The sequence below is a fragment of the Acromyrmex echinatior genome, chromosome 1 (genome assembly GCF_024713525.1).
Source record: "Acromyrmex echinatior isolate Ae372 chromosome 1, ASM2471352v2, whole genome shotgun sequence".
Taxonomy (NCBI): domain Eukaryota; kingdom Metazoa; phylum Arthropoda; class Insecta; order Hymenoptera; family Formicidae; genus Acromyrmex; species Acromyrmex echinatior.
In genome coordinates, this window is record NC_141852.1 from 18740621 (window position 1) to 18765569 (window position 24949).

At 29.7% G+C, this 24949-nt stretch overlaps 4 protein-coding genes across 8 annotated transcripts in view; 3 read left to right on the top strand and 1 right to left on the bottom strand.

Moving 5' to 3' along the window:
- Nucleotides 1-10136, bottom strand: part of stac (C2 and C2B_Munc13-like domain-containing protein staccato) — a 36591-nt gene extending 26455 nt beyond the window's left edge. Inside the window, exons 1-2 of one of the 5 annotated variants that reach the window (XM_087403862.1) lie at nucleotides 9748-10136; nucleotides 8354-8544 (exon numbers count right to left, since the gene is read on the bottom strand). In XM_087403862.1, the coding sequence (XP_087259988.1) occupies nucleotides 8354-8472 (119 nt within the window). In that variant the 5' untranslated portion in view covers nucleotides 8473-8544; nucleotides 9748-10136. Of the gene's footprint in view, nucleotides 1-5183; nucleotides 5937-8353; nucleotides 8617-9747 lie in introns of those variants that run through there. The other 4 variants (XM_087403907.1, XM_087403857.1, XM_087403847.1 and 1 more) reach the window with 4 other exon arrangements.
- On the top strand, nucleotides 52-5089 carry LOC105154951 (trypsin 3A1). The gene is made up of 5 exons (XM_087403927.1): nucleotides 52-1066; nucleotides 1673-1770; nucleotides 1854-1936; nucleotides 2076-2346; nucleotides 2671-5089. The coding sequence occupies exons 1-5, from the start codon at nucleotides 1012-1014 to the stop codon at nucleotides 2953-2955; spliced, it is 792 nt and encodes a 263-aa protein (XP_087260053.1). The 5' UTR covers nucleotides 52-1011; the 3' UTR covers nucleotides 2956-5089.
- A 2227-nt stretch (nucleotides 10137-12363) lies between the features above and the next one.
- On the top strand, nucleotides 12364-17189 carry LOC105154898 (Homeobox protein not2). Its single transcript, XM_011070690.2, has 2 exons — nucleotides 12364-15378; nucleotides 16858-17189. The coding sequence occupies exons 1-2, from the start codon at nucleotides 14442-14444 to the stop codon at nucleotides 17187-17189; spliced, it is 1269 nt and encodes a 422-aa protein (XP_011068992.1). The 5' UTR covers nucleotides 12364-14441.
- Nucleotides 17190-17937: 748 nt separating this feature from the next.
- LOC105154897 (hypothetical protein) lies at nucleotides 17938-21491 on the top strand. Its single transcript, XM_011070689.2, has 5 exons — nucleotides 17938-18089; nucleotides 18378-18691; nucleotides 19084-19339; nucleotides 19787-20130; nucleotides 20319-21491. Exons 1-5 carry the CDS (start codon nucleotides 17938-17940, stop codon nucleotides 20633-20635), a joined length of 1383 nt encoding a protein of 460 aa, XP_011068991.1. The 3' UTR covers nucleotides 20636-21491.
- The last annotated feature ends 3458 nt before the right edge of the window (nucleotides 21492-24949 follow it).

Sequence of the window (24949 nt, forward strand, 5' to 3'; positions counted from 1 at the left end):
ATGTAATAAATGATTCTTATGATTTAAATTTTAATAAAAGCTACTTTAAGAGAGAGAAGCAATGAATAATTTGCGATTTATTAATGTTAAGATAATGTAATATATAACGTGATATGTTTTGTATAGGAATGAGTCCACCTGTTATAAACATTTTCTCTGACTATAAATCGCTTTTCGATTAATCACTCTTTCCTGAAAGCTATTTACGAGATCATTTTACATAGCTTTACAAAAGAGAGAGAGGAGTTCGGTCACTGTATATATGTGTTGACGAATCGATTTCAAAATTGCATTGAGCATGTATTTGATATCACTACGAGCACCTCGTGATCTTGCGTGCATATTTTGTTTATGTCTAGTCAGACATTATTCGACTGTTAATTCCGTTTCTTCGAAAATTATAGTTTTAACAAATTTTTATGTAAATAATGTATAAATACATGCATATGAGTGCTGAAAATGTTCATAACAGCAGGTGAATTCATTTCTGTGAAAAATACACGTATCATGTTTATCTTTTACAGAGAAATCAATAAATTTGAAGATGTATTGAAATTAATGAGTGGTAGTGTATATTGCACGTTAAACGCAATTGCAATTTTCATATTTTTAAAATAAAAACTATGGTATTTTAATCGGTTCTTACATCAAGACTGTCTTAAGTAATATCTTAAAACGTCTTAGATTGGTCATGTCATCTTAACATTGTACTTAAGATATTTTTAAATGTAAGAATTATGTGTGACTATGAATGTCGGCCTAGGAATCTTTACAATAATTTCATTGCTAATAAATATTTGACTCGTTGCGACAAGGTATGATAAATTTCAAATTATCACTTTGCTTATGGCACTTACATAAATCATGTTCAATCTTGGTACTATTGTAATGCTGTAATTGCGATAGTATCATCGTTTGTTGCTGTTAAACGTTCACGAAATATATCTTGTCTGACATTTACAACCAGAAGGAAATAGATCGTCACACTTTACATATGCTAGATCTCATTGTATGATGACACAGTCAGCAAAAATGCGCGGAGCAGTCATTGTTCTTTATTTTGCCGGTACGAATAATTATTTATACAGTACTGTTAGCAATAAAACAAACAAATATTTATGCCTTTAGTTATAATAGTATAAAAGTATAAAAGTATATATAAGTTATAAAATAATACACTGTTTAAAAAACAATTAATTTGCTTCTGTTACATATAATGTTGGTAATGAAAATGAAGTTACAAGTAACTTAAATTTAACGTTTATACATTAAACTTCATGTAAGTCTACATAAAGTTTAATAAAAAATATATTAAACTTCGTAAAATTTTATGAAAAGCACACTAAATTTTATGAATATGTACACAAATATACTTTTCAGTTACACATATATTAAATTTAATTTAGTGTAACTTTCATAAAATTGAATTTAATTTGTGTAAAAGTATTAAAAATTTCTCTTCATTTCATGACATTTTTAACAATGTATAATAGTATAATATTATAGTAATAATTAAATAGACACTATTTCCATTCCCTAGCAATATATTGGTATATTTAAACGTTAGCCAATATTGATCAATATTTGGACAATATTGTGCTGATAATTGTGCTATTAGAGTTAATACAAGCTATCTCTATTACACAATGTTCCCTATATATGTATACTCTAGGTTTTCTGTTAAAAGAAACAGATGGAAATGCAACATATACAGCGCAACCAAAAATTATTGGAGGACAATCAATTGACATAAGATATAGACCTTTTATGGTTAAGTATTTTTTAACTGTAGGTCGACATACATAGATATAATTTATTCATTTGCTAATATTTTCTAAAAATAATACTTGCAGCTGTCTTTACATAGTTCACATGGAATATTGTGCAGCGCCAGTATATTATCGAGAACATGGGCTATTACTGCTCTTCATTGTTTGTAATAAGATTTTCACATCATGATTCGTTATTATTAATTCTTTTAACATATTCTTGTTGAAGTTAATATTTAATTAAACTTATGAAGCATAGTAAGTTTAATTTTAATGATTTTAATGCTTTATTTTGATACTTTCTAGAATCTCAGTACCGTCGCAATATTATGTACGGGCCGGATCTAATCATATGGATAGAGGCGGATCTGTACATAGAGTGACAAACATTCGCATATATAATGATACATATCGTTCTTGGATCTTGGGATTATTTTATCACGACATCGCACTTTTCGAAGTGAAACCACCATTTCATTTTTCGAAAACAGTCAGGCCAATTCATTTACCAAGATCAAGCCATGAATTGCCATTTGAACTGTTAGTCTGTGGTTGGGGATACATAAATGATAAAAAAGTAAGTAAGTTAAATTGTAAAGATTTATAAAATGCTTTTTTAAATATTTTATATTGCTTATTTGTGTATTTCCTATTTATAAATTGCAAAAATATCAAATATTTAAATTACTAATAAGTGAAACAACAAAATTTGAAACTGCGGGATTTCAAACATATATACATATCTATAGAATGTTTTTACTAAATAAAAACGCTATTGATGCCTTTTATATTATATTTATATTCTCTTTTTGATACACGTCTCAAATTTTTTTCTATTAATTTATTATTAGAAATTAAAAGGAATAAAAAAAGCATACAATTTAATTAAAATAATTTATAGAAAGAGAGTGCTAAAACTCTAATGGGCGTTTACGTTCAGCACGTTTCATATGAAACCTGTATTAATATTTCATCTTTATACACGACATTCATCGAAGATGACTATCATTTGTGTTACGGAACCCAAGGAAAAGATGCTTGTTTTGGAGACTCCGGAGGAGCATTGGCCAATAAAAGGACAATTTACGGCATTGTGTCTTTTGGTCATGGTTGTGGAAAAGTAGCTGGCGTTTACGTCAAAGTCTTCCATTATCGAGAATGGATTAAATCTGTTACGAATTTATAATCGAACATGCAAATACACATGTTTTAATGACTTTATTTCTTTTGATTACTTTCTACATTTTAATTTTTTCTATTTCTTTACTTATTAACCATTAATAATTAACAATAAAAAAATGAAGATTTGATAAAAGTGGTGTAACATATGATTTGTAAATTAATTAATTACTTTAGAAGTTAATATTTAAAAAATTGGCATTTTATTATTTCTCGATCATATTTGTTTAGTTTTAAACGAGTTTTAGCTTATAGATAATGTTTAGTAAAATTATATCTTACAATTTTTTTTCTTTACATTCATGCTGATGAAAACACGAATAAAACTGAGAAGCGACTTTGTCGACGCATCATGCCACTAAAAGCCTCGTGTTTTTATCCGCACAGGTTGAAAGTATTGTTTTCGAGAGAATAGGCACAAAAGGCATATCGAATCACAGAGTCATGAACCCTCCTACGTTCAGGTTCGGTGCGTGCAGGAAATCCACTACATACACGTGCTACGCAAGAGTGTCGCGCACGCCTGCACGCGGCACACGTAGCGCTCACTCGTGCAATGCTGAATAAAAGGTGTACGTGACTACGTAATATACGTAATGAATATTTAGTTTTACGTGATAATGATATTTCTTAATGATATTGGATACTTATGCATATACTGATTGTTAAAAATTAACGGAATGGTGCTAAATTAAATATGAAAATGACTTGAAAAGATTAGCTGGCTTAATGTAGTGTATAGATTTTTGCAATGATATGATAGAGAGGTGATCAGTTATGAATAAAAAAAAGATTTTTTCAGTAATATTACATGTACAAAATATTTATAACTCTTTTATATTTAACGTGAAGTCATTAAAATATTATCGGAATTTGATTTCTAAATTATTCTATAATTTAAAATCATTTGCATCTTAACAATCGCAATATTAACATGAACCATATAAAAATAATATTTACGAATTTATTCAAGAGATATGTCTCGCGCTAAGTAAACACGTCGGCGAGATACGTAATTATATAAAATAAATTAAATTATTACAAATTTATATTTATTTGTTGTTAATACAATAGATAGATAGATATATATATACATATGATAAATGATAAAAATGATAAAAATCATGAGATAAAGAAAATAACACACAATACATATATTTTTCCGCTATATGCTGTTTATTTTCATGCATGCATGCTTGTTACTTTCAAGCTACTATTTACTGGTATGACTCATCTACGCATGTTTCCCTGCGAGAAGCGAACCTCTGCCAGGTTTTCCGTTCGCTTCTAAGGGTCTTTAAACTCCCTTGCCACGTGCAAACTATTGAGTGTCTCCGTAAAAGACCGTGAGAAGTGCATTATCGTAACGGGACATCCGTCACATTTAGATGTGAACAGACAGACTGCTTTTACATACGGATATTGCGCTATTAATTCCGCTTGAGATATAGTCTAATAATAATAAATTTCTAGAAATGATGATGTATTGATGATTGATAACAGAAACGAATCAGCATTATGAATAGATTTTCATGTAATGATATGTATTATTATATTACATATGATAATATCGTATATGTATAATAATTGTACGCGTGTATGTGTATTTAAAAATAAATCTACTAAACCACTTTGTGTAGCATGTATAACGTTACCTTGAATCATAATAGTAATCTATATACGACAACTCTATATTCGCAAAATATGGATATCAATGCTGTGCGTTGTCCGATTCAAAATGTTTATCGGTCATAATTGATGAATTTTTGTTGATTAAATTCTTTTTTATATGATAAAATCGCAAGATTTTATCGATAGAATACATGCATTTCAAATTTATTGTAAAAAACAAAGTTGCATAGAAGATAACAAAATATTGAAGAGATAAAAAAAATCGCAGAATAAATTTGAAACGCCTGTATCTTATTGACAAAATCTTGCGATTTTATAATCAAATATCATGACAATTCTTTGAAATTACCTGTTAAAATAATTATTTGCGTCATATTAAGATAACAATGATTATATTATTTCTGTAATTGTTATCTCAATATGATTATTAAATTATTTTCTTGCAAGACATGAGATTTGTCGTAATCATTATACATATTTTATTTCACTTACTACCAAATTATAATGTAATTTTAAAGCGTTTATATAATTAATTTATATAGAAAATAGATTATCGATAGTTTTATTATTTAAGAAAAAAAAAAGAATTTCTTTTTCACTCACCCATTTGTCACACACAGCATAGGATAAACTTTATTACAGCAGTTCTTCACAATCTCGCGACGAATTTTTAGAAACCAAGCGCTACTACATTTGGGACTACAATATCTTTTTTTAGTACTATTATTTTGTATACTTTCAGTGATATCTTCATTGCCTACGAATTCCCAATTTGTCTCATTTGATATAATAGGTTCTTCACATGCTATCAGAACAGTCGAGTTCTGTGAATTCATACTGGAAGAATACGATGTTGTAGCATCAATGTGCTCCTTGTGCCGCAAACAAACATTATCCGTGACATCCGATTCAAGATGTTTATCGGTTATAATGGATAAATTTCTGTTGATTGAATACTCTTTTTCACAGATTGCAGATGATATTTTTATCTCTTCAATATGTGTTTTGTTATCTTTTTTGCAATTTTGTTTCTTGCAATAAAATTTGAATTTTACAAGATTGCTCAGCATGGCTGTATTTGTGAATTATTTTGAATTTATTCTTGTAAATCTTCAAATTATGAATTTCTCTTGAAGCACAAATTCTTATAAAATCATGAACTACACATATTTGCACATACATATACTACTTGATTATGTAATAGATTTTATCTTAGTATTATCAACATTACTTTACAATAATTTGCAAATACGCGATATGATTGCGATTTATTAACTAGAAAGTCCTGGGCTAACGTCGTTCATTTAGTACGCGACCCCTGTGAAGGAAAAAGTGGCACTGAACAGTCTCTATGGTCTCAAGTATTCACGTTCACTAGGGATCCCAACTGATTGTGCACGCATATGCGAAGAGAAGGGGTGTACGCGTTTACTTACTCTTTTTTTCTTTGTTAATGTAGAATAATAAAAAATATATTTGTTATATTTCTTGCGTTATATTTTGCATATATTTTTACTCGATTTATTTTGCAAAATTATTTTTTACATATTAAACATTTTTATATCTACTTAAAAAAGTACTTAATTATAAAATCTTATAACTATAATATATTTATTATATATTATTAAAATATTACATATGTTATTCTCTTAAGGTACAAATTTTTGAAGGTTAGAAAAATTATTTTAATGTTTCAAATGTATTTATTTAAAATATATTAAAATAAATGTGAAACTAGGGTGTCTATTTAATTTTTCATATTTTTTTATTATTTCCTACGGAATATTTGCTTCCATTAGTACTATACTGTATTTCATTAAACAGTCAAATGTCAGATAAAACTAAATGATGGATCGATATTCCTCAAGAGGTAAAAATATTGTATAAGTCATTTTAAATTCTGCAATTTTTAATGTAGAAAAATATTGAGAAATCTTTATTAGGTTCTTTAAATTATGAGTTTTCAGAACTTGTACAAGGATGTTCTGTAAATTTTTTTTTATATAATGTGTATTATCAGTTAATTAATAAATAATACTCGTTTTTTATTGAGTTAAAAAATTGAATTAAATATAATTTCAATGCTGCAATTATATTATATTTAATAATTAATATTACTGTTGAATTATTCTATTAAAATTAATAATGTTTATATCTTTCTCAGAGTTGTTTCTAATTTCATGTTACATATGCATCTGCGAGATTGAAAATAAATCTAGGGATTTCCGTGAAATATGCGTAAGATGAAGGGAGTTCCCAAGGTTAATGATATTATAATTTCCGGTTTAGTGATATTTATATCACATACGCACGACTATGAGCATGTCAATACAGACATTAAAATAAACAGATATGATAAAATATGATAAATACTTTCTACATCTTATTTTAACTTTTAATCCGTAATTTCATATTTAATTTTTAGCTTTTTATATTTATATAAAACGTATATTACTTCTTAAACTCGTATATTACTTCTTAAATGTAAAGATTACAGAATAATCTGTGCAATAAATTCAATAATTTGACAATTATACTGCTAATTTGATTTAATTATTAGCCTATTACGTTGTTATTTGCAAATAACAAGATCAATTATATTTTATTTTCATACATGAATTGTATGGTAGATAATTACTAGTCACTTGAATAAATTGCATGGCAACATTCCATGCAATTATTAGATCAGAACATTTACATATGTGAGTACATACTACGTATTTTACAAATAGAATACTTTGTTTTATTTTAGGTTTTTAAATAAAATAATGCATGTACTTATTTATATCGTATCTATAACTTATTTTTCATGTGCGGTTTTTAAATTATTTATACATACTTTAAAACATATTTATGTTATATAAATATTATAATAATAATAATAATAATAATAATAATAATAATAAACAAAGAAGTTGTTTACTAATTTTGCTTAATTAAATAGATCATATTTACTATTGCAAATTGATATTTGTTATAAATATAATAATTCTTTTTTATTAAATATCAAATCTGTGAAAACAAATTATTGCACATAATATCACTTAAAAAAATACATATTTTATTTTTGTCTCTATTTTTTAAACACTTAAAGATGTTTTAGTTTTAAACTTTTTCATTAGACGAAACACTACGTGTTTGGATTTGAAACATTATGCGTCCAAACACGTATTGTCTATTGAAAAAGTTTAAAACTAAAATATCTTTAAGTGTTTAAAAATGGAGATAAGAATAAAACATTTTAATATCTTAAAATTAAACACTTCTTTTTTCAGTGATATAAATAAATATTGTTACAAATTTTTTTTATTTATTTTATTTAATAAAAATTTATTTTATTTAATAAAAAGGAACACAATAATAATGTACGATAATATTGTCTTAGCTTCAGTATGGTAATGTTATCTTTGCATTGTCGTGCAAAGACATTAAAATAATATAATACGCCAAAGAGTATTTCGGGAAAAAAATAAATACTAATTATGTTCATGGAACGACAAGTTAAATACAGGTTCTCGCTGTTACGGAGAAATTTAATTAACCTTATTTGACTCCGTAAAAGTCAACCCACACATATGACATACAATAATGTAGCAATCTAAATATTCAGTACTACTAGTTTATGAATTAAATTTTTTCTAGCAAGCAATAAATAAAAACGATTTTATTTAATTATTAAAAAAATTTAATTTACTTTATTTTGATAATTGAATTTATACATAGTATCTTAATATTTGAAGATGATATTAAAAAAACTTCAAGGTGATACTTACTCGATGCTGGACTGAACTAGTAATGCTCGGATCGATTTCGTCGGTGGATTTTGACGTCTTCTGACATAATTTTGTTCTTCGTCCTTTTCGGTACGTATCCACGGAATCCAAGAAAGCATCTGACCGATGATATCTGATCGCGGAACAAGGAGTTAAGCGTTTTCCACTACAATCTTTTGCAGTATTCCGCACTGTCAATAGAGAAACACAAATGAAACGAATGTCAGAAAATTGATCTTACCCGTCACGCAAATGTATGGATACTGACAACGTAAAGCATTGAGCTTATGCAGAAATATAAAGTCCGCAACTGTGTAGAACGATAATTACTCGTGTGGTGCGCGTTAGTATACAGAAGTTAATCGCTGATCTCGAACGTAACAAAAAACGTAGTAATCATCAGTTATGGACAATTTAGAAACATAAATACTTTTTGATAAAATCACTTAGTACACTGTACATTAAAATATATTATGTAATGTTTTTTATGTTTTTCTTAAAAATTTTATAATATATTTTGTATGTGTGTTAAAAATAATTAACCAATAAAAATAGTATTATTATAACGTAACAGATAATTTTATTTGATATATACGCATGTTAATAATACATGATAATACGATAATTAATTAAATAAAGTATTTAATTTCACAAAAAAAGTTTTCATTTATAATTTGCAGTACTGCTACATCTTCTTATATCAAGTTTTATACTTTCTAGATTTTTTTTTTTTTATTTTACCTGGTAAAATTTTTATTACAATCTTTTTACTTGATAAAAGTTTAAAACTTTGCTTTATTTTCTCCTATCTAATGCTACAATTTCGTTATGCAATTTTGTGAGTTATATCATAAAAACAGCTACAACAATAATTAGTAATAATAACAGTAATCGAAACGGAGGATTATTTGAGATTAAGAATTATACCACATATATATTGACTATTTAACTCATTAATTAATTTGTTCTTTTGTATGATATGCGAACTATAGTTACCGATAATTTGAAGTATATAAATATTAAGTTATTGCAAATTTTAAAAAATTTTCTTATGTTTTTAAAATAATTTTTTATTGTTGAGAAAATCATAGATTTATTTGGAGAGGCAAGATAATCATTAGCTATATTATTTTAATTAGAATTTCATTTTTAAGAATATATAAACTTTTCATATTTTGTATTTAGATACATAAAACGCATTATATGTGAGAATTATAATAATTAGTTATTCAAATAATTTTTAGATACCTCATTATTGATCTATTTTTAAATATTTTTAGAACGGACAATTCTCTCATTGTCCTCTCACGCAGTTCTTCGTAAACCAGCGCATAATTTTCATCCGCGTAATGAAACGTTAACTACTACATCATTAAAAACGAGCACACGCTTACCGTCTTTCTTGCTCGATGACGCTATCATCTGTCCGAAATTATCTCCTTCATGCTTAAGGAGCTCGACCCATCCCGCGCTCCGGAAACATCCGGTATATCCTTGCCGCTCGCGTTTTCACCCTCGTTTTCAGTGGATTCCGGGCGGAAAGCTCGGTCGGTCGGATTCATGGAGGTGGATTGAGACATGCCGGGGTGTGGCCGGGCCCAGGGATTAACCCCTGCTGACAGCCAATCATATCCGAGACAGCCCCACCAGGCGGATGACTACGAAACCCGGCTGAAACTGTCGCACTCCCTCGCCGTCCCTCGCAACAACCCCCACCGCTAATTGCCTTGGCTTTAATATCGCATGTGGAATGAAAGCCAGAGGAGGAAGATGAGGAGGAGGTGGCGGAGGAGGAGGCGGCAAGGGTAACCAAGGCGGTGAAGAGGGACCAGGGAGGATAGTAGCTGGTTGTAAGGCAACAGAATGCTGTAGAGTCCAGGAAGGGAGAGACTGCTTTGTATGTGTCGATCGCAATACCTACGTTCCTGGGCTGTTCAGGGTGGAAGGATGGAAGGGGGATGCGTATGGCATTATGCGCTCGTGAATTTTATACGTGCGTCCACGCCTGTGCGGCAGCGATTGCACGGTTGTAGATCATTCTTGATACGAATTCAATTTGAGAACAATAGATAGCGCAACTACTATTTACCATCGAAATTGATATTTAGTTAGTTAATGATCCTCTCCATGCCGCGATCAGCAGGTATTGTGAATTCGGTTAGTTTTCGCAGTTGACAGATTTACCGATCAATGATTGATGCAAACAACGTTAACTTAATGGATTCATGGATGCGACAGTCAAATTTAGTCATGACTAGAATAATGACATTCAAGGATGTACAGTGTAATTTTCGAAATCACTAATGAAATGTAAAATCCGTTGGATTTGTATGATTGCTCATACAATATCAACTGTACTTAATTGGACTTCTTGATTTTAATTCTAATATTTCTAATATTTAATTCTAATATTTCTGAATCAATCACCTTATCTATCATATAATATAAATAAATGGATAATTTTTTTTTTATTTGTAAATCTTCTTATCAACTCATAATTTGCATAAAAAATATATATTTGTTAAAAATACTTTAATAGAATCTATGTTGTAAAATAAAGAATTAAAAGGATTTTGTTGGTTAAATTTGTTTTATCAAAGATTTGTTTAATCTGTCTGCATATCGAACTAATTTTGTAAAGTGAATAGAAGTGCTTGCCTGATCCTCTTTGTCTTATAATATTGGCTCGTAAGGGTGGCTCTTATAAAGCGGAGCAATTATCCGGGTAAAATACTCCACGAAATTTCCGTGATAAATTTCAGGCCGTAATAAGGGTGAGTCGCAAGTCATTTGGGCGGCGATCAAGAGGGTGGGTATCGAGCTTCAATAGAAATTCTTTTGGACCCCCACTACGGTACGAGCTACCATTTAATTTATTCATTTGTCGCCAATTTCACCCTGTTTCTGTCTTCTCTCACACACATACACACACAAACACACATACATATACATACACTATCTAAAAACTGATAATTATCAGACCAGCATGCATTGTGAAAATAAGACAGCGAAGAAATTAACTTAACGATGTACAGGTTCTTTCTTTTCTAAAATTATAAAATTTTACGTGTAATTTTTATTTTTTAAAAGAAATTACTACATGAAACAATTAGTTTTACTACGTAAAATATGAATAAATTGTAACTAAACAATAAATTTTTTTATGCATGTGGTTTTTTTTTGTATGTGTAAAAATATTTATATAAATTTGATATATATTTATTTACATTTTAGTAAAATAATTAAAAAAATCTTTCTCTTTATAATTCATTTAATTTAGCTTAAAATACACAAATATAAAAATACATATTTTTCATGATATTATAACAATTTACAGAAGATTTAGATTCTTTATTTGATAAATAAAATTTAGATTTAAAAGAATTAGATTATCGGTGTTACAATGAGTATCCCTTATAGTAAAGCAATTTATAGCAAAGTTTAAGTAATAAGAAATATACGATGCAATTATAAATTGTTTGTAAAATAGAGAATAGCTTAAAAGTTGCGTGTAAATTTGAAATTTATAGCTCAATCTTAACTTCATAATGGCTTTTCGAGCGTAAAACTTTTATTAGAGGTGTTATTCACGCGTATGCGTACATTATGGCAGTTGTAATACGTGAATTTATTAATAATACGCATTATATTTAGATATTGTAAGTACAACATTTTTTATACGCATGAAATAGTTTTTACGTACAAAAATACATGTTAAAAAAATTGCGTAACTATCCAAACGAAATATCCAAATATTTTACTCTCTTATATTACATACATTAGTAACATTAACAGGGGAGGGGGGGGGGGGAATTGCAAGAAAAAATATAATTAACATAACATTTTTTAAATCAGTTCTTCTCTTTAATTTTAAAGCACCGTGTATTATTAAGATGATATTTGTTGTCATCAACAAAAAGATAAGGCTGGGCGTGCATGAAGTCGATATGATGTAAAACCTCGACATAATTAAGCTCTTGCCCTCAAGTGTAACCTCCTTAGAGGTTTTCCAAGGTACTGAAATTCCCGCGTACCCGTCAACGTCTAATGAGGGGATTGTGGATGAAGTTTCAGATTGGCATGAAGCAATTAAGGAGGACTTATTTACCTCGACATCTTTAGAATATATTAATAATGATGGTCACCGTTTTAATCTTAATTTAGTTATATAAAAACTGTAGATAAATATACATATACATACATTATAGTTAGCAATTTTTTTTTCTTTTTGTTAATGTTTGAAAATTATATTTTTTATTTTACATTAATATTTTAGAATTCGATTCTTTTTTTCTATAAGAAGAAAAGTATACGTTTCTCATAACAATATATTTTTAAACATAATTTTTACCAATTATATTTATAATAAATAAAAATAAATTACGGAAATAAAGATTTATTTTTATTACGTGTGATACATGTAATATATCTTACGTGCAAAAATTCTGCCTATAAATATTTCAAAAAATATGTCAATATTCTAAATTTCTTCTTTTGGTAACAGTTTTCTATAATTAATTTATGTTCATTATAATATTACCATCTTTGTGTAATTAGCTCAAGAATTCCCCGAGTCAGCGCGAAATTTCGTAAGATAAATTGCGCGAAATTCCTCCCAATAATCCATAGCGAGTGAACTCTTCGATGTTAAAGACTATCTCAATCCAAGACGAGATAAGAAAGATCATCCGAACAAAATTAAACTACCTCATCATCATTAGGACCTAATTACTAGAAGGTCTTGGACGCGGATGACATCGCTGATGTCGAGCAGTCGAAGCAAGGCGCTAACTACGTTCACGCACGCGCTCATCTTCGTCTCCACAGATACGCTTTCTGAGAAGCCTGGTGTCGGTATCAGCATCTTCAAGTAAGCTAGTTGGTCTAGGCGAAAGCTTATTAATGGGTGCCTGCTAAGTGGGACGGGGGAGGTTTTCGCAGAACGACGATGAGGAAGAACGGGTTGTGAGTCGACGGAGGTGGATGCTGGCTGGATAGCTCGAGATAGAGGGTAGAAAAAAGTAACAGACTCCCCGCAAATAACCCCCACGATGTTCGCGGTAGGCGTGTCCTGGACACGGAGTGATGGCAGAATCCGGCCAACCAGGATTCGGCGACGACGTGCGCCCCGGCCTTCTCTCGTCGAATGAAAAAATATTGACCGTACGAGGGGGTATCCTGCGGTCCATTTGGGGGTTGCGGAGGTGAAACATAACGGTCGACTGATTGTTAGGGATGGCGGGCGGGCAAGGAGGGTTACGAGGCGGCGGGTGAATACCCTCCTCGTCACGTACGGGATCATTAGCTGGATATCCTTGGTCCCGTTGGCCAACCCTATCCGATAGCGGTGATCCTCGTGCTTGACATCATTATCCTTGGATGCTGCAGAGCGCCAACGCGGTCCGATCATACTTCGTCGAAGGCGCTTTCGTAGTTCGGTCTTCCGATACTGCTACTGTTTCTTCTCGTGCTTTTGCCACTTTCTTGCTTTTATTTCCGTTTCGTTCGTATTTATTCATCAATTTATTCACCATTTGACAATCTGAGCAACTTACAGTTATTCATGCAAAAATTGTGACAGTGCGCGAATTTGTTGTTTATGATAGGATAATAATTAATCGATAATAAACATTGCTGTGATGATAATCTAATGACTTTCGATTTTGACATTGTGTGTTTAAGATTTATAAATGGCAAGTTAATGTGATTAAAAAATGGTACAATTTGTTTAATATAAAATACGTGATAAATTAATATTTCTGATTATAACTCTGACAGTGAACAATTGATGATCATGGAAGAAGAAAAATTAATTGGATATATTTAGTCGATCGCCATTTCTGCAGAAAGAATTTGTGAAATGTTTATTTTTATGCAAATAATATAACATTTTTAAAAAACTTGAATTTTTTTTGTGTGATTTGTTATCGAATTTAATTGTATTCTTTGAAGTCAAATTAACATCTGTGTTATGTAACGAAAAATATTAATAAACATTTAATTCTAACCGTGGATATATGATTGGAATATATTATCCATATCAAGAAAATATTAAAGTAAAATAACAGTTTCAAAAAAACATTTCAAAATGGAGACGAGTGATCCGTCGGGTAGACTAACGGCGGAAGACCTATCGGATTGCATAAGTGACAGCAGCCATTCGGAATCTCAATTAAGAGCTTTTCAAAGTTATGAGCGCATCAAAGAGCTGAATCTGTCTATTGATAAAACCAAAGAAGATGCATCGACGGAACCAAAAGATTTTCATCTTAGTCTTGAAGGTGGCGATAGGACGTCTCTCCGATTCAATGAATTTCCATGTGAAAATCCGAACAGAAATTTGACTATGACATTGAATAAAGCCAAAGATTTCGGTTACTCCGCCAATAATTTGACTGAAATTAATTATCCGTTGGAGAGATTGAACGAGAATGAGGAATCGACTGACACCGCAACGCTTTGCAGATCAAAAAATTCCAGCGCTAAAAACGTGCTATTTAATTTGCGCGAGACGAAGCAAAGGAGTCCTCATGCGTCGTTATCTTCCTTAGATAGGTATAGCAAGGATCTTAACTTTGTGGTAGAAAAGGAAATAAAGGACTTCGGCCTGCTCAAGAATTATAATCTCGATCGCATGAAAGAGTTCAATTTTTCCCTAGATAGAATGAGGGATACTCATATTAGCAGTTTGGCCCTTGAGAGATTGCGTGGTGGTGCTGGTTTACTAGAAAATTCGAGCATGTTAGATCACAAGGAATTTAGGAACTTGCAAGTACAGCCGAGGAATCCCGATCTGGAAGCAATAGCTTTAGAGCGTATGAGACGCTCGCATCTACTTGGTACAGAACTATCCGCGCAAAATTTGTCAACGCAAGTGCCGCATTCGCATTCAATTACGCACATGCAACATTCACAACAACAGCAGCAACAACAAGCGAAGTCCTTCACTATCGACGCGATCTTGGGCTTAAGGAACAATCAGCGAGAAAAACGAAATCAACAGCAACAATATAGAAAACATCAGGGTATTTATTACATTTTTTCTAATTTATTATATGCTCAGGTAGTAAGCTACGTCATTTTGTTATCATTTTGACGTCAAAAATGTCATTTTGGACGTCAAATGATGTCATTTTGACCTACCAGGGTGTGTGTTAATTTTGACTGTTATTAATTATACCTTTTTTGTTTATACAGCCTAATTAAATCAAAGACGAGAGATACATAGAAATATTATTTGAATTACAATTAATTACTGAATAATTTCTTTTTATACAATGTTGAAGTAGCATATTTTTAAAATTGTTCAATTAATTCTTATAATGCACACTAAATTCTTATAGGACTTATTTGTCATAATGTTTATTAGTTACTATACAATAAAAATATTTTACATTATAAGGTAAATAAGTAAGAAAAAAGTATTTAAAATATTTTAACAAAATTAAACATTTAAATTTACTATTATATGTAAATAAATATTAAATATTAGTGTTATTTTTACATAAAATTAAAAGCTTTATTTATTAAAATTAGAATCGCAATTAAGGTAGGGATTATAATTTAAAGTCAAAGCAAAATTATTTTAAAACAAAAATATTCAAAAGAATTGAAACTTGTAAGGAAACAATAATATTTTATTCTAAATACAAGAAATACATTTAATATTTTAACAGACTACTATGTGTAATAAATGTATTATTTAGGCTATGTTCTGTTTCACACATGATGCATCATTTATTCTTGTTATTGATCAAATATTAAAAGGATAAATGATGCATTATGCACATCATATGTGAAATGGAATGCACTCTCAATTGAATAAGAAACAATTGAAATGCTATTATGTGTACAGTATGATAATCGAAAGCACATAACTAACTTCAGATAAATTTTAGTTTCTATTAGAATGAATGTGTCAAATTTCTAAATTTTCAACGTCGAAAAGAAAAAGCAATAGTATTCAAAATTTCTTAATTTTAAATACAGGTATAATATTTTTTTTGTAAAATCTTCTAGATATATATCTACTAATATATCTTCAGGAATTTATTGATGGATTACACTTAAATGCACGTGTGCAACTTAACCTTATTACATACTCTTTTATGATTCACATAGGGTACCTAGGACACCTCAGGTTTATAAATTTATTAAATGTATAAATGCTGTTTACGTTATTATATTTAGCACAAATTGTTTTTCACAATTTTAAAAACAATTTTTGCATGTTTTTATTTAAAAGGTGTATAAATATTATCCATCTTTACTTAATTGTAAATCATTAAACAGAACAACAAAAATTGAGATATTGGGGTATAGAAACATAGCATGCGAATAATTACGTTAAAAAAGATCAGAGTAATGTAAGATTATATTAAAATGCATATATTGTATTTTAATATAGGTTTTATTAGTTTTATTATTGTTTAACTTTTGTTGCAGAGGATGTAATTAAATATTACTTATTGTTATTTTACATGTTTTTCTTGCTATTTTCTCAGGTCAGGAAAGCTCAACAAAGAACAGTAGTTCGAGTTCTAGTTCTGGTGGAGGAGGCAAAGTGAAGAGGGTGCGAACAATTTTCACGGCAGAACAATTGGAACGACTGGAAGGTGAATTTGCACGTCAACAATATATGGTGGGCCCAGAAAGATTATACTTGGCACACGCACTTCGACTGACCGAGGCCCAAGTTAAAGTCTGGTTCCAAAATCGTCGTATTAAGTGGCGAAAGTTGCATCACGAGCAACAGAGTCAAAGAGTGCATGAATTCCAGCGCACGTTGAACTCTTCGTTGGAACACGAAGATAGCAACGAAACTGACAAATGGTGAAACAGAAAATCACGATCTATGCGTTCCTAGATCGTGACTGTTACCTTGTTCCTTCTTTAACTACGCCGCTCTATCCTTTTCATTTCGTTATCCTAGGAAGCTGAGAAGTTATTCTACGCGGATGTAGTTGCAGATGAAATTTCGAACGTGCAATCTCCTGAAGAAATATAATTTTATATAACTTCTTGTAAAATATCCACGTCGCATCTTTCTTTCGTCACTCTCATCTCTGTGCTAATCATCTTGTCAGCTCTTAATATTGCATCATAAAATTCAAATGTTCTTTGAAGAAATTGTATTACAAATTGTGACGAAGAGAACTGTGTATCACAAAAAAAATATTAATATTATAGATTGTGCTAAAGTGAGTTTCCTATTTCTTAAAGCATTTCTTTCATAGTTTAGCTTATAAAATTGCCAAAATAAACCGATGCGTCATATTATATTACACGCGATAAATACGAGATTTATCGTGTTCTTAAAAAATTGTAAAAATATTTGTGATCAGCAAATTGCTATGATTAGAAGTGCAAATTACTTGAGCAAAATTTGAACAAACAGAATAATTAAAATAATAATAAAGAATTGTGTCAAAAGCAAACAGTGAAAATAGAAAATAGAAATAGAATAAACAATGAGGAACAAAATTTGAAGAAAGTGGAATATAATGTTTGAGAATTAAGAAATTACAAATGTAAAGGTTCATTTTTGACAAAGTTTAAATATCTATACAAGCTTTCTGACGAGAATGGAGCAAATTGGAAGATCTAAAAAATACATTTCACCACATACGTCTACATGGTCTGCTAATCAAGCCATTGATGGTAGAGTTCTACCTGATGTATATTGGAAATATGCACAAAGAACACACAATCAAGATACCATTGATAAGAGTACCAGGTAATTTTTAATAAATGACAAAATTTAAAGAAACGTCCTATATAATCTCTTTTACATATATATTGAAAATATTTAATTAAAATTTTTTGCAACGAATACAACTCATACAGTATCCGAAGATTTAATTTTACTTAAATTTATGTTAAATTTTAAATTTAAATGCATAACTTTATTAAAAGTATAATTTTAACTCTTTTTGGTATATAACACCAGGGAAAAAATTCAATATCTTTCATAAATAGATAATATCTTATAAAAGTGAGTCAAAAACAATTTTGTGATTTTTAGACGCCAACAAAGTCCTATGCCAGAATCGGTGAATTATTATTCTTCCGCAAATTCTTACAAGACTTTAAAACATAACGCTTATCCATACTCAACACATCCGAAACAATCTTCTACTCTTCACGCGGAAGTACCACAGCGATATCAACAGATTACTACAAAATCTGCTAGAAATAAAGATCGTATTGATAATGTTGATGTTATAAATAAAGATCGATATAAGACACAACAAGAAGATGAGAATAATACAGAATATATCGATGACGAACTAGGAAATTTTACGGAAGATAATTTAGAAGAAGACGCTGAAGAGGAAGGTATAAAATGTGAATGTTATTTAATTTATCTTTTTTTTTACATAAAACTTTATTACGTTTAAAAAAATTATTAGTAAGAAAATATTAATAAATCTATATATGGTTCAAATATATCTTTCGAAGAATATAAAAGAGCTAAGCAATTTTAATTATTATTATATTTATAAACAAACAAAAGATGGAAAAAAACACAAAAGAGATTAATAAATAAAGAGATTAAAAACACAAAAGAGATTAATAATAATATTGAGAAATAATATTGGGAAAAAAAAAATTTTTTCTATAATAAATAAGCTATATTTATTTATAAAATAATTATATGTTTAAAATGATGAAAAGCAACATAATTATTGAGACTGCATTTAATTTCTTGAAATAAAATGTTCCTACAGCGGAGAATAATCGATCTCTTCGAAATGTCAAAAGAATCGACGAGTCCATCAATAAGGAATATGAGCAGGAAGCAGACGATGAAATAGATGAAGAATCTGATGTACCTGCCGAAACACAAACTATACAACGCAATGCAGTTAAGAAAGATGCACTGTTGCGAGCACAGCGAATGCAAATGATTAACCAGCAAGATCCACATAGAATTCGTTATTCTCAACAAGCACCAAAACTGTATCCAACTTATCATTTACCAAGGTTTGTAATATAAATTCTTAAACACGAAAAGTTGTTTTATTTAATTTTTTTTTTTAATAACCGATGAGTTTAATGTTTGTACAATTGGAGAAAATATAATTTCTTATTATCTATTTATTAAGATCAAAAACTTATAAACATATATTTTACTACACTTGCTTCATCTAATTTAGTTAATTCCAATTATTCCTCAATTTATGCTAGTTTAATCGCACTATTGCGTGGACAGTCCATTCAAAGCTAATGAAGAACTAAATGGATTGTGCACGACAAAGTAACATGAATCGCTAGAAATTAGAGACATAAATGCACGTTAAACAGGATACATTGTAATTAAACAGCTTAATGATAAATTATCTGTATTATGCTTTTGGTTTGATATTCTCTTTAATCATACATATTCTATCATCGATACGTCAAATTTCTGCGAGGTGCCTGTATGATTAGGTACCATAACGCACATGAGCACGATATCCATGAAACGTTGTCGGAGGAAGATCTGTATACGGCTCAAGCAGTGAAAAATTCTCCTCGAAGATTATCTATGGGCTATCAAAATTGGATTCCGCAAAGGAGTTCAACAGATCGATATGACACAATGGCCTCGCTAACTCAACCGAGTCACCGAGCACGGACAAGACCAGAAATAAAATCATTTACGGAGGCAGAACTTGCTGATAGGAGAAAGTGTAGTCGTTGCGGTACTATCTCAACCAAGAAATCATCAACTTCGAGAAGGAACAATTGTAGATTCCAGATTAATCCTCACTTCTCGACAAAAACTCGTTTTGGTAAGCTAGCAACATTTATAAAAGTACAGTAATATTAATAATAACTTTGACTATTTATCATTACAAGCATTACCTTCTTTAATTAATTTTTAAATTTAGTTTTATATTCATTAACTTGAATTCATCATTAAGTTTTTGTATAAATATCAATGTTTATATTTATTCTTTAATTTTCTTACTATTTTCAGGCGATGACGCGGAGATACTCGATCAATCTTGGTGCAGCCATTGTAAGCCGAAACATCATTTTGAAGGAAATATAGAGCCTTGTGAAATTCCACCCTCAGCTTTATATTCAATGAAATCACGACGTCCCAGGAATACTAATATACCATTGTACGAAACGTTAGAAGAAAAACATCCAATGGATGAGATATCGCATGAGTTCGCACGAATGTCATCCAGATATACCAAAGATACGCCAAATACTTTACGAGATAGAACCAGACATTCTGCGCAGGCAGCACTAGGCGCAACTGGAATATCTGCTCGTTATGATCCTTAAATATTTTCCTAAATTTTATCACTTTTATAAGCCATTGTCAAAGATTAAGAAAATTAATGTTTTACAGATGTAAAATATTAATTTTGAATAATTGATGAACATACATGAATTTGTCTTCTGGAATTCTGTTGTCTTTTAAAATTTTAATATTTTTAGAAAATAATGAAATTTGTTTTGTGTCTACTAAAATAACAAAATAACTTTTGAAATAAAACTTTTAGAATAATTTTAATAAATAAATTACTGCGTGTTATAATATGGAATCGTCCAACTGCGATCTATTAAAAAATAAAAATTAACTATTTTGTTATCAGTAAAAAATAGGTTTATAAATATGGACATTCTTAAAATGAACATTGCGCTATTTTCAGACTATCTATCACTGAATATAGTCATATGCTAAACGAGAAACGTGATGAAATATAAAATTATCGATATCTGAGAGAAATATAAAACAATGAAAAATGATATTGCACTTTGTAACACAATCACAGATGTTACTTCTAGTTACAGTCAGTTCTCTTCTACCGTTTGTCTAACATATATTTTTATAACTGTCTTTCAAATCGTGTAGATGTATTATGTGTAGTGTAATTAAAAAGTTATGCCACAAAGGCATGAAAAATTAGTTTCACAATGTACATACAAACTGAATAAAATCGATAGAGCTGATGAAGCGATTTAACATTTTTTCTCATTGTAATTTTGAAGAGATAAACATCACATTATGTCTTTTGGCACTGGCGCACAAAATCTACTGTAAATACGTGATACTATTATATAATTAATTATACGATAGACGTACGCATACATGTTAAACCGAGAATAAACTCTCAATCTGTACATTAAACATAAATGGTATGTTTAATTGATCCCAAATTAATATCCACACCTAAATTAATGTTCATATTATTTTTATTAAGTATTTTCTACATAATTAATCTGGATTTTTTTATGTATCTTGTAAAAAAATAAAATAAGTTAGAAGCACAACAAATATTCAATAATATTTTAATATTGACAAAAAAATAGAATTAGGCGACAGTTTTTTTAATCGTGCAGATGTATTTTGTGTAGTGTAATAAAGAAGTTATACTACGAAAACATAAATTATTATGAGACATTTTATGATTACGAAACATAGACATTTCAAATTTTATGGATAATGTGATAGGAAGAGAATCACTCTACATTTTGTATGAGTTTTCAAACAATTTTTATTCTCGTGGTCAAAATTAGAAAAAAGGGAATACCTCTTTATATAACTATTAACCGAACGTAAAAGAGAAACTTTGACTGAAGCTTTTATTTAAATATTAATAATGCTCTGTCATATTTACATTGAAAAATGCTTTATTAAATTATAAACTTAATATTCTTATTATACTATCAAAAGTAGATATTGTTTGTTATAAAAGAGATGCAATAAAAAAGTTTAGATTTTTACAAAATATAATTAATTACTATATGCAATAAACAAATTTTACATTCGCAAAAAGATGCAATTAAATCTGGAATATGTAATATATTTCACAAAATATATGAACGTATGAAGTATTATTAAACTTTTTATTAAAAACAATAAAATCTAATTTCTTATATAGAATCTTTATACAGTATTGTTTTTAATAAAAAGTTTACAAAAATGACGTATGTATTAAAAATTAAAAAAATTTGATAGAGTTATTGACATACATAAATCTTAATCTTTAATAATCTTGAAATATTAGCAGTCTCAAAAAGTATTTGCCTTGATATAAAATTTATGAAAGACTATAATAATATATATTACTAATACACACATAAATTGCATCACGCGTACTATTCCCTTATATAAAAATTTGACATGGATGATGGTTAGTAACTAATATTCGCTCGTTACGTGGAAGCCTCATTGTCACCGTGATAAATTAGCATAGGACCCGTGTCAAAGCATCACAAAAAGCCCTTGATGCACAATCATGTAGACTTCGCCATTAGAGATACGGAGAAAGATATCAATCAATTCGTAATGTACCATTTTATCACAAATTCCATTTATTCAAAATTAATTGGTATGGCTGTTATTACTATTACGATATCCTCTCTATAATTAACATCATCATATATACTTTAAAACTCATTATCGGTAAATCATAAATCCTCATATGCATGTGTTTTCTCGAATTGTAAATGAATAAAATAATTTATATAAATTACTAAATTATTTCTTTGTAATTTAGAGAGAAAGCTGAGTTTAAAAAAGCTATTGTACAAGATTACTTTTTAAAATTTAGTTAAGGAAAATAACACGATAATTTTATTCAATTTTTGTTTAATAATCTATAAAATTTTAAAGTTTGGAATATCTCACAAATTGTACCGTAAAAAAAATTTAAACTTTTACATAAAAATAAAATTTAAAAATATGTTTTTATTGTGAAATACAGTTAAGTAAAATATTAAAAAAGAAAAAAAAGATAAAATTATTATGGTTAAAATTTTTCCTATCTCCTTTACTTTTCCAGATAAATTAATAATTTACAAAATTTCTAGAAATCAATGAATCGTCGTACAAAGAAGCTTTTGCATAGATAAAGCTACATGATGAGATCGAAATCGTCACAAGGCGAAAAAACGAAGGCGAGATAAGCTTCGATATCTCGCGCTACAACCCTGTGCGAGATGTAAGCTCCGCCTATCCCTCGATTACAGCGGGACTTGCAAGAGCCCTGCAACCCCCACTTTCCGGTGGAGGGTATCCCAACCCCTGCTCCATCGTCGTTGGCATCCGCGGCATTCCAATTAGCTCGCGAATCAAAAGAGCCCCACTGCCTTTGTGGGGTCTCACCCTACCCCCAGTAAACTCGCTCGTTCTCTCTCTATCGCCCTATCTCGTTAACCACCCCCTCTCTGTCCCGTCTATGTATCCGCCTTGCTATCTGCTTTATCGCACTTTCCATATATTTATCTTTCTGTCTAAATCACTACGCTCATATACATGCAGTCTTCCACACGGTATTTTATACTTGTTTCATTAGTACGTACGTTTATAATGCATTCTTTAGAAATATAAAATTAACCAACATTAAAATAATCTGACGTTGCTTATATATTTATTTTTAAAAATCGCACTTAATATAAAAACAAAAATAAAGACGAAATTCTAAATTATATTTATACAAATCGTATCCAATTTATGTTTAGAAAAACAGAATAGTAATAAAAAAATATATAATTCATAATGAATGAATTAAGAACGTTCCAGAAAATTTTTTAGATTACTTAATCGTTTGTTTTCTTTGCTTTATAAAATTAATATTTTCATATTCTATGTGAAGTGTATAGACAAAATAATAAAAGAAATCTCTTTTATATCGTTCTCTTTTCGCCTTCACTGTATATCCAGTCTTTCCTTTTTCTTTACATCTTTTCTCTTCCAAGCTTTCCCTTCCTCTGCCCCTTACTGCCCTTCTGCTTATATTTGTTGTTCTTTTTACCATTCTCCCTCTCTCACTGAATTGTTTCCTCCTCTTCTGCGTCCTTCACTTGCAGATGGGCTTTTTAGTGGAATAAAACCAAGCAACGCTAAAGAGCGGCTGTTACGAGAGAGCTGAGGAGGGATGGATGGGATTAACCGCAGTTTTAATCGTGAACCTTCTTTGATGGGCGAAATTCATATAAACGCATGAGCACTTTAGTAAAACGACCGTATTATGTTGCTCGAGTTTAAATGGTATGCAAATCTTTGAAGTTGGTTTCGAACATATTATAAACTAATCAGTTCATTTATAGAACATACATATGATTACATTTACTAACTAAAATATTTACTAACGATATTATGCAGTTAAGTTTATATAAATATATTTATAATAATTGATGATATATATTTCATACTCTATATATTTCGTATATATATATATATATATATATATATATATACACACACACACACACACACACACACACACACACACACACACACACATAAATATATATAATATAGAATAAAAATGGCGTTATTATTAAAGAGTCTAAAAAATGCAATATGCTGGAGTATATTTCAAGACATTTAGAAATATGGCGAAGCAGATTTCAATATTCTGGTTGACCGAATGACAAATTGGTATTGCAAAGCGACTCTTGACGTTTCCCTCAGCCTTTCGCGTTTTTACTCAAACAGGCATCCATATACACCAGTCGCTCAGGGTAATTGAAATCGGAGGAAACCGCTCGTGGTGTTTCCCCCGACTCGGTCACGACGAAGCGCAACGCAAATTTTATTACGGCGCGCCTCTATCCACTTCGTTAGATACCACTTTGTTTATCATT

Coding starts and splice junctions, on each gene's coding strand:
- LOC105154898 (XM_011070690.2), top strand. CDS start 14,442: ATGGAGACGAGTGATCCGTCGGGTAGACTAACGGCGGAAGACCTATCG. Junction 15,379..16,857: donor ACAATATAGAAAACATCAGG/GTATTTATTACA, acceptor CTATTTTCTCAG/GTCAGGAAAGCTCAACAAAG.
- LOC105154897 (XM_011070689.2), top strand. CDS start 17,938: ATGGAGCAAATTGGAAGATCTAAAAAATACATTTCACCACATACGTCT. Junction 18,692..19,083: donor AGAAGACGCTGAAGAGGAAG/GTATAAAATGTG, acceptor ATGTTCCTACAG/CGGAGAATAATCGATCTCTT. Junction 20,131..20,318: donor CTCGACAAAAACTCGTTTTG/GTAAGCTAGCAA, acceptor TACTATTTTCAG/GCGATGACGCGGAGATACTC.
- LOC105154951 (XM_087403927.1), top strand. CDS start 1,012: ATGATGACACAGTCAGCAAAAATGCGCGGAGCAGTCATTGTTCTTTAT. Junction 1,771..1,853: donor TAAGATATAGACCTTTTATG/GTTAAGTATTTT, acceptor TAATACTTGCAG/CTGTCTTTACATAGTTCACA. Junction 2,347..2,670: donor GATACATAAATGATAAAAAA/GTAAGTAAGTTA, acceptor AATAATTTATAG/AAAGAGAGTGCTAAAACTCT.